This window comes from Phalangium opilio, unplaced genomic scaffold (genome assembly GCF_054372755.1).
Source record: "Phalangium opilio isolate 3A_F unplaced genomic scaffold, DU_Popi_V2 ptg000329l_1, whole genome shotgun sequence".
Taxonomy (NCBI): domain Eukaryota; kingdom Metazoa; phylum Arthropoda; class Arachnida; order Opiliones; family Phalangiidae; genus Phalangium; species Phalangium opilio.
This window is the reverse complement of record NW_028324226.1, coordinates 5,428,776-5,443,656: the sequence shown is the minus strand read 5'-3', so window position 1 is coordinate 5,443,656 and position 14,881 is coordinate 5,428,776. Positions and strand designations below refer to the sequence as shown.

The following is a 14,881-nucleotide window of genomic DNA, read 5'->3' as shown; positions in this document are numbered from 1 at the left end:
TTTTGCAAATTACTCTTGAACAGGGAGCGTACGTAACTCGATCTAGTAAAAAGACTCCCCTTAAAGAAGGGTGGAATATTTGTGGGCTTCAGTCTCAGCTGACCCCGCAATCAGCTCATCGTGACGTAAAGAAACAACGTCATATAGTTTTCGGAACAAGAAAGAATTTTGTTTTCGAAAAATCCCTAAGCCGGATAATAATTCGTTTGTTCAGGATGAGTTCAATTGAAAAAATTGTTTTAATATATTTTATCGAATCAAAGCAATGATTTGAATGCTTTCAAAAACCATGGAGTATGTGACAGTTTTAAGTGGAGCAGTAAGCGGACCAGTTTTTTAGCCCCGGCGAACTGATCACAGTCTAGGGTGTAATTCAAGGACATCTTAGTAAAAAATCGCTGTCCTATAGAGAGCTTTCAGATGGGATAGTGGTACGTCACACCCTCCCAAGTCTTACCGCTGTTCGTGTTGGGCGGTCTCAGCTTCATTCCTGCTTTAAACCCACCAATATGGCAGCGTAAAATATGTCACGAGACTCAGCTCCTCCTCCAACTGAAAGCTCTCTATACAGTATTTAATAGAGAGATTTCAGTTGGCTGCGTAGTACGTCACGCCCACCTAAGTCCTAAAACGGTTTTGGACGCCATATTGGTGGGTTTCATCTTTCATTATCCAATGAACCCACCAATATGGCGGTGTAAATGATCTCACGTATCTTAGCTCCTCCCCCAAACGAAAGCTCTCTATAAAGGTATTTCTGTTGGTAAGCCACGTGTGCCTTTTGTTAGTGTTTATCATTCCTTGTCGGTAGTCGCGCTTCGTACCATAGACTACTTCGATGTAACTAAGGTTTGGGGATCATGAAAGTGTGCAGAGATGGCAAGGGATCATCCCATTTGTACGTCCTGATACTGAGGGTTGCCCACCCCTTTTTAACATCGAAATGGTCTATTGAGTTGACAGAACAACACTTCGAAAAGGGGGCGGTAACTTCGTAAGTGCCGTATAGCATATCCAACTTGAAATTTTATGAACACGTGGCGCAAATGACCTTGGGTTGGGATACTCTTGAACAGTCTCTCGAGCTGATCGATACTCGATGCAGGTTGCCACTCCTCTAAAAATAAACACTCCGTGGAAAAACCAAGCCTTACTCAAATGATAAGATAGCGCGTTTTTAAAGCTAAAACATACGATATTGACAATCATTTCGAAGATACCTTTCTTCAAACGAAATTATGGCAATATTTCTATCGATTTCTATTAATAGGTGAAGTATCTTATATTGATAAAGAAAGCTCCTAACGCAATCTCAAAATATTTTATTGTGTATATTCGGTGACGTTTGAAAAATAAATAAACTTATTTAATTGACTTTGGTGTATTGTAGTTGTTCGTTAAAACAAACCCTGGTATCGAAACTTACGGAACGATTTTCTTTGAACAACATAGTGTATTTTTAACTCGATAAACCTAAAAGATCATTTGAAAACATGTTCCGCACGCGAAAGGTTTCTAATTGACCACAGTACAAAATGATTACCTTAACTTTAGTATGCGAACGCTACATTTTTACAATCAAGGGTATAGGACTGTGAAAGATTACTACAAGTAATACTTCAAAACAGTCAAAGCTACAACGTGTACACCAATTACACCGAGTGATTGGCCCCTCGGTGAAAGACACAAATAGAGGCAGGCTGGTAGGTTCAAGTCACATCCCATTATTGACGTCAGTAAGACCCAAGTGTCATGAGCTTACTAGAGCAACCGCTTCTACCCAGTTTGGACTGGGATATTCACGTTGCTATGTCCATCAACTAACAGAGAGCATCTAAGTTTTGTTTTGTAAAACGTCCAAAGGACGCCAATGGAGGTTATCTTTTTATTTAATAACAAAAATAACGATAGTGGTCCATGACAATTTTTTGATATTGGTTTGTAATTCTTTAATTGATCCAAACACTTGGACTCTATCTCGTAACGGTAAACATATCAGTAATCAAAGGAAGTTATAAACGCACACACCCATCTTGTTTCCCAGCGAGATTTTCTTATCACGGGTCGTCTGACGAGACAGGATGTTACACGTGGAAGTAACGATAACAAACAGCGATAACAAAAGACTTAATCCATAAATTCCCAGTCGCAATACTTACGTTTATACACTATTATTTAAAATATCGTTCAAATGATTGCATTCTTTATTTCTTTTTGTGCCCCAAGTCAAGTTCCCCACGACGGGCCAAAGAGAATAAAGAAAAAGGAGTCAGTGAGAGGTACAAAATGGCGGAAGGACAATTAACCTTTATGGGACAATACCCTAGTATGTCAATCAGTTTCGAGACACACTAATAGCGGATTTTAATTACGTAGTCTTAAACACTACGGTGGAAAGTAATTGAAAAAAGCCGCGAATGTACAATAGACCATTTCGATGTAATTAAGAGGGAAAGTCATGGGGTGAAGCTTTGCCGTCCATCTCGTTCTTGGCGCCTGCGATGTAGCCTTTTTGTATCATGAGAGTGCGCAGACACAGAGACGGATGACAATGTATCAACCATCTTGTATGTCTCATACTGAATGTTGCCAACCCCTTTTTTACAAAAAGGCCTGTTTTACGCTACTCTCTTTTCATACTGGACCACCCACCTATTTTGTCTGAACCTGGGCTAATTATTATTGCCAGTTCCGACTTCTTTCAGTAGCGGAACATAATTCTTAACCGATTATCCATATACCCTATCCCTAGCCTTGGGAAAATTATAACGGATGAGCCAAGAAGCGATACTTGGGAGAAGGTATTCCATGCCTAAATATTCGCGCGCCATAGTCCCAGTCCCCCTGTTCAAAATACAAGGGGGGACGTAAAAGGAAACCGTTGCTATTTCGCCTCTCCTCAGTCAGAAAATACGTAATTTTCGTCATTCGCATCGCGCTGACGTGCGTTTTCAAGAACCAAAGAGATGCTGGTTGTAATTTAGAGGCGGGGATTAACTCCGGACCTACGTTTGGACTGGAGATAAAGCTAGAAATGTGGCGAATTTATACCTTCTCCCTAGTAAACTATCGCTTTTTGATGAGCATTAACTTCCTCACTCACCACTTAGATAAATAATCCTTGTTCTTTTTTGGGGCAAAATTATATTGCGAATAGAGCTAACGTTACTACCCCTTTATTATATTCTCAATGGCAGCACTCTCAGATTGTTAGTATATAATCTGGAACTTTGTCTTATCATAGAAATATAAAATACTAAAGTCAACAATGTCTCATTGCCTATCTGCCATCCGACAGTGGCGTGATTTTAGTCTTGTAATATATTTTATTGTCATTCTAGATATTGTTTTATTCTTTTTCTTATTTTCAGCCCCATTAATCCATCCCCTATCAGAGTCTAGAATTCAAGATTAAACCGGAATCTTCGATGGCGTGGTGCGTGGGGGATTTGCACAATTTTTACTTTGAACGTTTAGAACTGTTCTATGATAAATATCATATCTGTTTGTCTAATTTTAATGTATGTACATACAAACAAGTTGTTTTTCGACACCAGAACCAAGCGTCTCGTGACATAGTTCACATTTCACTGACACGCTGTTTTAAATTGTTTTCACGACTGACGATGTTAATAATCTTTCGAGAGATTTATTTGTACCGTTCAGATTATAGCAAACGTATTTACAGACTTGAATTTTGAAAGATCTTTTTTATCTATTACAGTAGAGTATAGTTCGAAGGTAAGGCAAGGGTGTGGGTCAGCTAACGTTTATACCTGTAATAGACAAAATCGTTTATTACAAACAGAGAAAAAAACACACAGGGGCGAGGCCGCCATTGGAGGATCCTCCTAGTCGCCAGAAGCAACACCAGACGGAGCCAGAGTTCACTACACGCTTAAGGCTAACCAACTCGCACTGCCTCTGGCGGAGCTTCTTGGTTACAGTTAAGATAACCCTCGCCAATGTGTGTTGGTTTCTCTATTTGTAATAAACGAATTTGTCTACTGTTAATTACAATGAAATAGGACCATGAATGGTCTCCAAAGGACAGATGTTGATGTCAATTAGGACTGGGATGGTGAATGCTATACTTTAGCTAAATTGCTTGATTTGTTAGTACGTCAGCCTAATTGTTTAAGCACGAAGATTTTGCTATCCTTATGAAGGGAATATTTAAGTAGGGTTATGACGTAATCGAAAGTGTTCCCTGTCTCTGTATTTACCAGGGTTCAAAAAAATCTGAGTTTTATTAAAAAAAAAAAATCCAGCAGTTTGCGTGAGTTGTAGTCATTGTCATTTTAAGTCACAATTTACTAGAATTTAGTAAGAAAACATCTTAAAATGTTTAAAAAGTTTAAAAAATATTATTAAATAATATTTTTGAACTTGAAACAATAAATATTTTAAACAATCATTAAAAAGAAATTATTTTCGAATTTAAATTTATCAAAATTGATGATTTTAGTGATGGGGTTTTATTAAGTGGAGAGTTTATTTATTTTGGATAAAACCCAAAAAAACCCTTAGGGTTTTTATTATTATTTATTCAAACCCTGGTTTATACACATAATCAAAAGGCGCACAAATATTAATCTAGAATAACATAAACACCATTACAGATTATGCAATATACTATAATCATTTATTTTTAACTGACCCAAAGCACTACCTAGTCTTTTTAATCTTTAACTGGGGTACTATAGATAAACGAAATCATGAATGGATTACGCAATTTCCTGAACTTTTTACGATAGATTTAGTTTTTCGTTAATCTTCCCGTTTTACAGCCTATAGAGGTCTAAGAGGGTTCAAGAGGAAACTCTTGTTAAAAATACCGTTAAGTAACAAATTAAATACTTTAAGGTTTTATTATATATTTTCCGTATGTAATTGTAAAATCTCTAGCGTTATTAGGTTTTATTATTATTATAACCGTTTCTTACATTTCGTAATCATCTTTGAAAGTGGCGACTATATAGAGAAATGGAAAAGAAAAGACCTTCCTCCCGCTATAACGTCCTGTTTGTAGTTCTGCTCGTTTCAGTTATCATTCAGTTCCAAACCTTAGATGCTCTAATAACAAATTACTGGCAGCCCTGAAGCGCGGTTAAATTTAAGAAATGGAGGAAGAAATTTCTCTAGCCCCTTTGATGCACACTCTCTCTACAGGGTGTTGTGATTAGTCTGCCATAAATTAAGAGGATGTTCTTTTTGGCGTATTTGAGTCGAAAATATAACTTCTATCTCCATTTTGCCGTCCGGGCCATTGTTTTCAAGTTAACATTGGAGTATTTTACGGACAACCCCTTAAATTTTATTAAGAAACTGAAAGACAATGATTTCTAATTTAATTAAGGGGTCATCCCTATGACACTCATAGTCATAACTCAAAAACAGTGGCCCAGACGGAAAAATTTCATAGAAAAGTTTCGATTCAAAATCGCTCAAAGAACATCCCCCTTAATTTATGGCAGACTTATCAGAAGCACCCTGTATAGACGGACTGTATGGGTTTTAGCCACATCGTATAATGTACATTCTAAGATGAGGCTATTAGTTTGACCTGCCCTGTCGTTGTAGTCGTAGTAGTAGTAGTGCCGTCTTTGTCAGTATGAAATTTTTAAATTGAATACACCACCATAACGGTTAGAAAAGTAACCATCCATAACAAACTGACGGTATAATTAATTTGAAAGATATGTTTACAATACATGGTTTTCGGTTTCTATCTGTAACCATCTTAAAATATGGCTGGCTTCTGTAAAAAGTAACCAAAACTTTCGAATATTTTAACTATTTTAAAAGTAGCTTTACACGTGCAACGCTGGGAACATTTCCCACTAATAGCACGCATATATTTAGACTCTGCTCTCCAAATAAAAAACTAACAAGGACATCTATTCAAGTCAATACGATAAATTGCCTTCAAGTTAACAAACCACTGTTAGAAAGGTGTCAAATCGTTACATAAAGCAGACTTCTCTAAATCAGTTTTTAAAGACAATCCTTTCTTAGCACCATGGGATTCAAAAAATTGGATTTCAACGCCAGGTTTGTAAGGTACGTAACTACCGCATAATTGGGTTACACAACAATAATCTTCACAGAGAGAGAGAGGAGACAGAACGGATTGAAACTCAAAGGAATACTTACAAGTGCCAAAAAGTCTTTTCAATTCCAAGAAACTAAGAAATTAATTTAAAATTACTTCATTCTTTTGAGATAAAAAATATGAATTTAACTGAAAGTTTCAGCTTAAATTTGAATTTAAATAACTTGATATGAGTCTTCAAATTTGATAATCTCTTGGGTATAATATTGTTTTGATTGGAAGTCATGAGGTATTTGCACGACTTGATGAGTCATTTAATAGTAGTGCAAGATATTAAATATTGATTATTTTCATTAATTAATTAATTATTCATTGATCTATATACCCTTCTTAAATGGGGATCTGCAGTATCGTCTGCTTGTTTTAGGTTTAAGAAGAACAATGATTGGTATGTGGACAACAAAGACGGTAGAAGAGGCTTCAAAGTTACCAGTCCTGTACCAAAGTCCTTAATTGTTTGAAGCCATTGTTGAAGAAGTGTTCAACAATGCGGGGTATAATTGTAACATGATCCATACCAACATCATTTTACAATTGGAGAAAAGTTACTAAACCGAATCACATACACGATAAATAGTTCCCTCAAAATGACTCTATTAGCGCTTAACTATTTGCCAAGGCGCATACGCTTGTGCGTTTTTGTCCCACGTCAAGACAATCAAGGTTTGTGGGTTGATTGCTGAGAATTCACCCTAGCACGGTGCTATGCCCATTTGAAGTTTGATGAGCAGGAGAGAAAACATGAAAATAGTGACCCTGGGAAGAATCATGTTACATAACTAAAGTATTAAGAGGATGCAGAGTGTCATCCTTCTTCCATTATCCCCTTCTGATAGAATTCATCTTTCTTAAATGAAGTGTACACTTAACTTAGTTTCTCGGTATGAGAGGGACATTTAGGTATCTATTTAAGGCAGGGGTATTGCAGGAAGCAAAGGGATTGAGAGCTGCAGAAAGTATCGGGAGCATTGCCAGCAGAGTCGACTGGGGAAATACATGGGGGTGAGAAGTATTTCGTCAATGAGTATCAAGCTTGGGAATGGAGTGTAAAGAGGGGGGGGTTTGAGACAAATGTTCTAAGGAGCAGCAGACGCCGCGTGGGCAGTTTCTCTGACGTAACCTTTAACTAGGAGGGCGTAATCAGCCCATGGTTGGCGCTGGATGACGATGCAGACTTCTAAATCCGTATCACCGGGAAAGTTCTTTATAGCGGAATGAGAGGGTCTGTGTTTAGTTGACGAAGGGTGTTAGCGTTTTCCGAAGTGGGACGAATGTGCGGGGGGAAGCCCGATAAACGTGGAAAGCGAGGAATTCCACGTTGGCAGCCACGATGCCTCGACTGAGAGCCGGCGAAAAAAAAAAAAGAAAGATTTTTATTGGAAACCATAGAAACGACCAAACTCCCCCGCGTTTATAACCATGCGCTTTTCAAGGGACGTTAAAATACAATATTTCATTCATTTAGAACCTAAATTCCTATCGTCCAAATTTTAAATAAGGAAACCCTCAACAGTTTTTTCCCCATTGAAATATGGGAATTTTTGGTCTCATCCAAGGCTCGGCCGAAATGTTTATCTAATTACAGTAATTTTCATATTATTTTTTATTTAAAATATTATAGAAATTGGAACATTTTAGGCGTGCACCTTGGTTAATTAACCTATATTAACTTAGGAATAATCAAACCACAACATTATCGGTATTGTATATTAAATTTTAAATACGATGTCCGTTAGTGTTGTTAACCTTTCAACTTTGACCCGAGTTTTCATTAGTATCCCCCATCTAAACACATTATGAGACTATGAAAGTATCTTTCGAGTTTTATTTCTAATTAAATAATTAATTAAACCTAAATTTACTAAATTCTACAAAATACGAGGGTATGCCTTAATCAACCTCAGGTAATTTCCCCGTAACAAATGCGTTTCTAATTAACTTTTCAGTCCATATAAGAACACCTATAGAAGAATTTCATCATGTAAACCCTACACCAAATCCCTAACTCCTTTATCAAGCTTAGAGTTCAGTGCAGTGTTGTCAGCCCCTCTGTGAGTCAAGTTGCCATGGTTTGTCAAGTACTGATTCAAACTGCACTGCTAGCCTACTCTCTGTAAATCTCTTGACTCACAAACGGCTGGCAACACTAGGGAATTTAACGGCATGAACAACTGAAATAAAATAAAAATAGTAACATAAGTTTATAAGATATGTTACATAAGTATGACACTTCCTATACTACGTAATGCAAGAGACTTACTAAGACCTAGTTCGAGAACGACAAGCGAGAATTGCATGCCTACACTCGGTTAATTTTGCAGTCTATCTCCTATTTACTCTGTACTAAGCCTTTGACAGCGCCTTACGCAAATCTATGACCTACGTCACTTCATGATAAGCTCTCAGTATCGGTTTTGCAGTTCATCTTCCTATTTAGTCTATACTAAATACGGTGCCTCACTAGGAGTCGCTTTACGCAAATCTATGACCTACATCATTTCATGACAAGCTCCAGTTTGTAACCAGTGACAAACTTATGGAACATATCTTATAAACTTATGATAACTATAATAACGAAAAATATACAAGAAATATTTTTGAAGCATTTTAAACATACATTACGGCCTCCCTTTAAAAGTTAAAATGACAATGTCTTGTAATATAGACCAAAGTATGTCTATTAATTCTACTAAGCTGAACCTTGTCAAATATTGTACTATTATCACGTTGAATCACACGCCGTTACAGAAAAAATATTAATTCTGTATAGACGAAAGAGAAAGTGGAATAAATTTACAATAATCTGGCAACAAGGTTGAAGAAATCAAATAATTTGAGTTTTCTATTGAAAAAGGGAACGTTCTTTTTGGAGGTTAGACTCTCACGATTGTGACTGACTCCACGTATACTTGTTAACTGCAGTTTTATTGAATTACCTTAGCGAGCGAGCGAGATAACCTAAATACAACGAAAATAAAGAAGAAAAAAAATTCCCGCGAAGGTTAAACCCACGTGGATTATACCGAAGAAAAATGATTATAGACAAAAATGCTGGTCCTTGTTTTCTTTAATAAAGGTTTCGATTTATGAAAAAGATATTGTTTGATATTGAAATCGAGTTAGACCTACTTTATATCTTATCATTGCTGTGATGATATTGAAGGAGGTTATCGTAAGATTTGTTAATTTTTTCTTTTGATAATCGGTATGTAATAAATTTAATTCTTTTTTCTCGTGTTATGTATGAAGCTACTGAACTTCAAAAATGATTTCTTCAATTTTTATTTATTTATTTTGTTTTTATTTAAATTGTTATGTAATAGACAAGTTGTACTGATAAGTCTGCATGGCATAAATTAAATGGGGATGTTCTTTGGAAAATTTTGAGTTGAAAATGTGTAATTTCTATCTCCTTTTTGCCACAAGAGACACTGTTTTCGAGTTATGATTTGAGTGTTTTAGGGATGACCTTTAATTAAATTAGAAATTATTGTCTTTCGGTAATTAAACTTAAGGGGTCTTCCGTAAAATACTCCATCCAATCTTAACTCGAAAACAGTGGCCCTGACGGCAAAATGGAGATAAAAATTATATTTTCGACTTAAAATCGCCCTTAATTTATGCCAGACATATCAAAAACACCCGTAATATATTGTGATTGATAGCTTATGGTTTGGGTAATGAAAGGAAAGACGGTTTTTTTAATGAAAGTTTATTATGAATTAATTAATGAGCTTGAATGATATGGCACGAGATCCAAATTTATTATAATTTAAAGGGTTTCTTCTACATAATTTTTCAAGGCAAGACATAATGTTACGTAAATACGGTAATTAAGAGCTAAATTTGGAGAAGCCCCAAAAGTTCGACTTTGGACGTAGAGTTGCAGCGGTAGTCAATCTTCTTAGTTCTAAGATAACTGCGCTAAAATAGTTCATTTTCTATACTGTACAGTTTATACTTCCATGCAAAATTCTTTAAAATTAAAAATATACGTAAATGTCTATGCGCTTAATTAGACAAGCAGATCACTTTTTGCTTAAACACACACACACACCAATCAGCTGATTAAATCTAATTTAATTACGATTAGATTAGATTATATAAGTCCTGTCTAAGTAGATTAAATTGTGATTAGAATGTTTAGTTAAGATCTTTTCAAAGTTTAGTCCCGATTAAGATGCTTAGAATTTTTAGTTCCGATTAAGATGCTTAGAATTTGTAGCCCCGGTTATAAGATGCTTAGAATTTTTAGCCCCGATTATAAAATGTTTAGAATATTTAGCCCCGATTATAAGATCTTTAGAATATTTAGCCCTGATTATAAGATCTTTAGAATATTTAGTCCCGATTAAGATGCTTAGAATATTTAGCCCAGATTATGATGTTTAGAATGTTTAGTCCAGATTATGATGTTTAGAATGTTTAGTCCAGATTATGATGTTTAGAATGTTTAGCCCCTATAAAGATGCTTAGAATATTTAAGAAAGTATCCAAAAATGCACCCCCTCAATCTTACAATATCTTTAAAACCACGTAGTAACATCACAATTTAAACCCTTTTAATACTGAAAACATACCTAATTAAAAAAAGCAAACAAAAATCTTGGAAATAATCCAAATAAAATAATGTTGTTATGTAAACTTATCTATCTATATATATATATATATTTAAATTCTATAGATGCCAACAATTTATACACACGATGCATCCGGTTCTTATACATCAATTAAAAAAAATAACCAAAAATATAACCATATCATTTGTTTCTAGTATAATTACCATAATTTGGACGTAACTGTATTACGAGTTCAAAAAGACTGATTACGCTGAATCGACATTTTATTATTTAACCATATACCACTTTTGTACGCAACGCTCTATGATTGACATAGATCCATCATTAATCGTTAATTATTATCTAGTTAAGAGAATTAACCAGAAAATTCTATGGAAAAAATAGGCCTTTCCAACGATCAATCTATATCTACCTTCCATAAGGCTATTTCGCGTTGGAATTTCAACACTTTCCAAAGCTAGCAATTTACTCTGCACGAGCTTCCCGTCGAAATGCTTCAAAGACAGACCGCAAAATAATTAAAGGGATTCTTAAACTATCTTTTACCTTAAAATTACAAGTATCGAGATAGGAAACTTTTCTAAATTAACAAAATCTATTTCAAAATTTCCAAATACTACTTTGATTTAATGGAGTGTTTTCTGATAAGTCTATCAGAAACTAAGGGGGGGGGGGAGTGTTCTTTGGGTGATTTTGAGTCGAAATGTTCTTTGACATTTTACCCCAAGGGACACCGATTACAAGTTAAGATTGATGGAGTATTTTACGGATGACCCCTTAAATTTAATTAAGAAACTGATTAAGACAATGATCACTAATTTAATTAAGGGGTCACCCCTAAAACACAAGTCAAGTCATAACTCGAAAACAGTGACCCGGACTGAAAAATGGAGATATTAGTTACATTTTCGACTCAAAATCATGCAAAGAACATTCCCTTAATTTCTGCCAAACCTATCAGAAACATATTGCACATAAAAATATTTTAACGGATTTAAGTATCCCTTTAAAATATACAAAGGTGAAAAACGTTGGGAATGCATTTAGGCATTTGGGTTATTGGAGTAATGCTAATGAAGTATTTTTTTTTTTTATTTTCCCCCCTCTCTCTGGTTTAACTCTTTGTACGTTAATTTTAGTCAGGCGGCGTCAAACTAGGTTTTGAGGAGGATATTTGAAAACGTTGAACTCTGACTTATATTTCTGTACCAAACAGTTATTTAAATAAAAATATTTGGTCTCACGCTCGATCGTATTCGTAATTACTCAATATTATTCCAAAAATAAGCTTAGAGAGTAAATAAAGAGAAGTGAATTTTCAATTTTCAGCTCAGATGATAATATTTCAATCTCTGGCCATATTTAATATGAAGGCATTCTTATTTTCATTTTCAACATGTTTTCTTAGTTTGTTTATAATACAAAAAGGTATGAATTTACGCGTATTTACATTAGAAAAAAAAACATTACAAACAAAAACAAAATTTTGTTTAAAAAAAAGAACAATATTTACAAAATATGATATTTAAAAAGAAATTAATATCATCTGTTTTTAAAGTAAAGTGTAAATGAAATATTTTCAACAGAGGAACAATATAAATATTAAACAGTTCTTAGTTATTTTGTTTTAGTTTTTTTAGATGTTTCTTCTTAATTTTTTTTTCTATAGTTTAAAAAATAAAAAGAGAAAATTGGGTGGTGCACCACCCTATCACAGGCATTTAACACCGATTTGTTTATGATAACTATTTACATTAACGCGCGAAAAGTCTTTTAATATTAATTGTTCTTATGGGCTAGTTTGAGCTCGGCTTCGAGTGGCGAATCCGCGAGTACCATCGGGTCCGTGTGGTAACCTGATGACACCTTCAGGCACTAAGGTACGTGAATGGGTGACCAGGCTAGAGATGGAACCGACGGATTCTCGGTGAGCCAATCTTCGCTGAACCCAAGGGCTCGAATGACTTTCACTTTCGCTAAGGCTTGGTCTGAATGGCCTCGGGTTAGGGTTAGACGTCCGCCTGTTGCCGGAAGGACTGTTGGCATTGGGTCGGTTGGCGCTTGAGGGACCGGTATGTCTTCGTTCGGCAAAGTATTCGCCGATGGACAACCTAGGAGACGAGGCGGAGACGTAACCGGAACTGACTGAGCCGCTTGATCGTCGACGAACTTCCGGAGAGTATTGGTCACTCTCGGAACAACTGCTAGCTGGGTTTGTAGTGTCGCCACCGTTGTTGTATCGGTTTTGGAAGGCTTGACAGTTGCTGAGCTTCTTGTTTTTACGTTTCTTGATGGCAGCGTTGCGGGCGACTTCCCTTTTGGCTTGTTGTTCGGCGCTACCTTGTTTGTTGTTGATACTCATTGGTGGACTGCTGGCGTTAGTTTTGGGTGCCGGTACGACATCGGCGTTCTTATCGGCCAAGTGATAAGCTTCGACTCCCTTCAATTCTTTCCTAGTGCTGAGATCTTTCATGGCTTTGGCGGCGAATTCTCTTTTCTCAAACTCGACGACGGCGTAAACCGATTCGGCGACTTCCGGATGTTTGACTAAGAATTTTTTAAGTTCTTTCATGTCGGAAGATGGGCTACCACCTCCGGGACGTAGAATTCGAATAAGGGCAACTTCTCCGTACTTTGAGACCAATTCCCCAACGTTTTCCATCGTGGGTTTCTCGAACGGCAAGTTGCGGATCAAGATGGTACGAGATGGCACGGTTTCATCGTGTTCGGGTAGTGGTTCGACACGACGAACTTTGGTGTTTTGCTCATTGACTCGAAGCTTAGCGGACTGCTTCAAACTGTAAGCAACCACCTTCCAGTTTTTGGTAAAGGTCTTAACTTTACGAAAGGTAGCGATGAGTTTCAGGCTGACGTAGCCCTCCTTGTTACGTCGGACGTGTTTCAGAAGGAAGGGGTCCTTCAGGATGTTTTCGTTCGAGAAGTAAAACTCGACTTGATTGATAATCTTGCTCACCAGTTCCTTATCGGGCAGGTCAAAGGTGTCATCTTGATCTCCGCCAGAAAATTCGATACCGGAATCTTTATCGTGATCGGAATCGACCTTACTACGAGTTGGGGCTTCCGACTCGGAGTTCTCGGCGTCCCCTTCTCCAGAAAAGTGACTTCCGTTGTTGGAACTAGTTTCGTAGACATCTTCCTCTAAAGACATCTTCATACTGGCCGGCATCTTCATTAGCGAGATATCCGACGAGTTAAAACCTTCCGGAATAGTGTCCGAGTAATCACCGGTTGAGATAATCGCGTCTTGTGGATGCATGACTCGATAATTGAATAGATTCTCCGATTGTTGTCAATAATTGCAATAATCCAGAAACGATCAAGGAGGATCGGATAGTAGAAGAGAATAAACAACAAAGTTTTTTGGCTCTCTCTCGTCTAGTGTTTCGAGATTGAGTTAAAAACCCGGGTAACTTCTCCGCAGCTCCGAAACTCTAGGACTATTTTTGAGCTTTTGAATATACGACTTTAACCCTAGAAAGACGGTTGCATTATAATATGAAAACTAGCGCGCGCTCTGGGTTTATATAGAAATTCTCGAGCGAAGGACTGGCGCGCGCCCTCTCCTATTGGCTCTTTCGAGTTGTCGTCATAGAGAACACGCGGGTTCCGCGCGAGGGATGCCACGTTGTTCGCGATGATGAAATACTTTCAGCAGAGAGAGAATGGAGTTTGCCGGCTCTCTCTCGTTTAGTGAAGGGAAAGTTGCGGCCCTAGTCAATAATTAATTTCTCTTGGATCCCCTCTAGTGTAAACCCCCTTTCGCCGTGAATCTTATAGATTCCAGATATTGTATTTTCCACGGAAGAGGGGATCAAAACGGGGAAATAAACTTTATAGTCGATTTCCAAGGAAAGTTAGGGGCGAAACCAACCCGAACCCACCAACAATATTTTTCCAGTTATTCGAATGCTATTAGGCCTAAATATGTTTTATACATTGTATTTTTTTAATCATTTTACGATAAGAAAGAGTACTTAGGCTTATAGTTAAGAAATAATTACAACTATCACACCCACAATATTTACAGCCTTTTATGTCAATGGTTACACGTAGCTAATGCAAGATTACGGATTAAAATTTTAAAGATTAAAACAGATTAACAAGGGGAAACTGACAATGTGTCACTGAATTGAGGAAGTTAGAAATATTGGCACGTGTTAATTTT

General features: G+C 36.7%; 1 protein-coding gene across 1 annotated transcript; it reads right to left on the bottom strand.

Moving 5' to 3' along the window:
- Positions 1–12,010: 12,010 nt before the first annotated feature.
- On the bottom strand, positions 12,011–14,279 carry Achl (La ribonucleoprotein translational regulator Achilles). The gene has a single exon (XM_089859682.1). The coding sequence runs from the start codon at positions 13,970–13,972 to the stop codon at positions 12,485–12,487; it is 1,488 nt and encodes a 495-aa protein (XP_089715808.1). The 5' UTR covers positions 13,973–14,279; the 3' UTR covers positions 12,011–12,484.
- Between the last annotated feature and the right edge of the window lie 602 nt (positions 14,280–14,881).

Bases quoted from the DNA above. Each gene is read 5' to 3' on its own strand.
- Achl (XM_089859682.1), bottom strand. From the start codon at position 13,972: ATGCATCCACAAGACGCGATTATCTCAACCGGTGATTACTCGGACACT.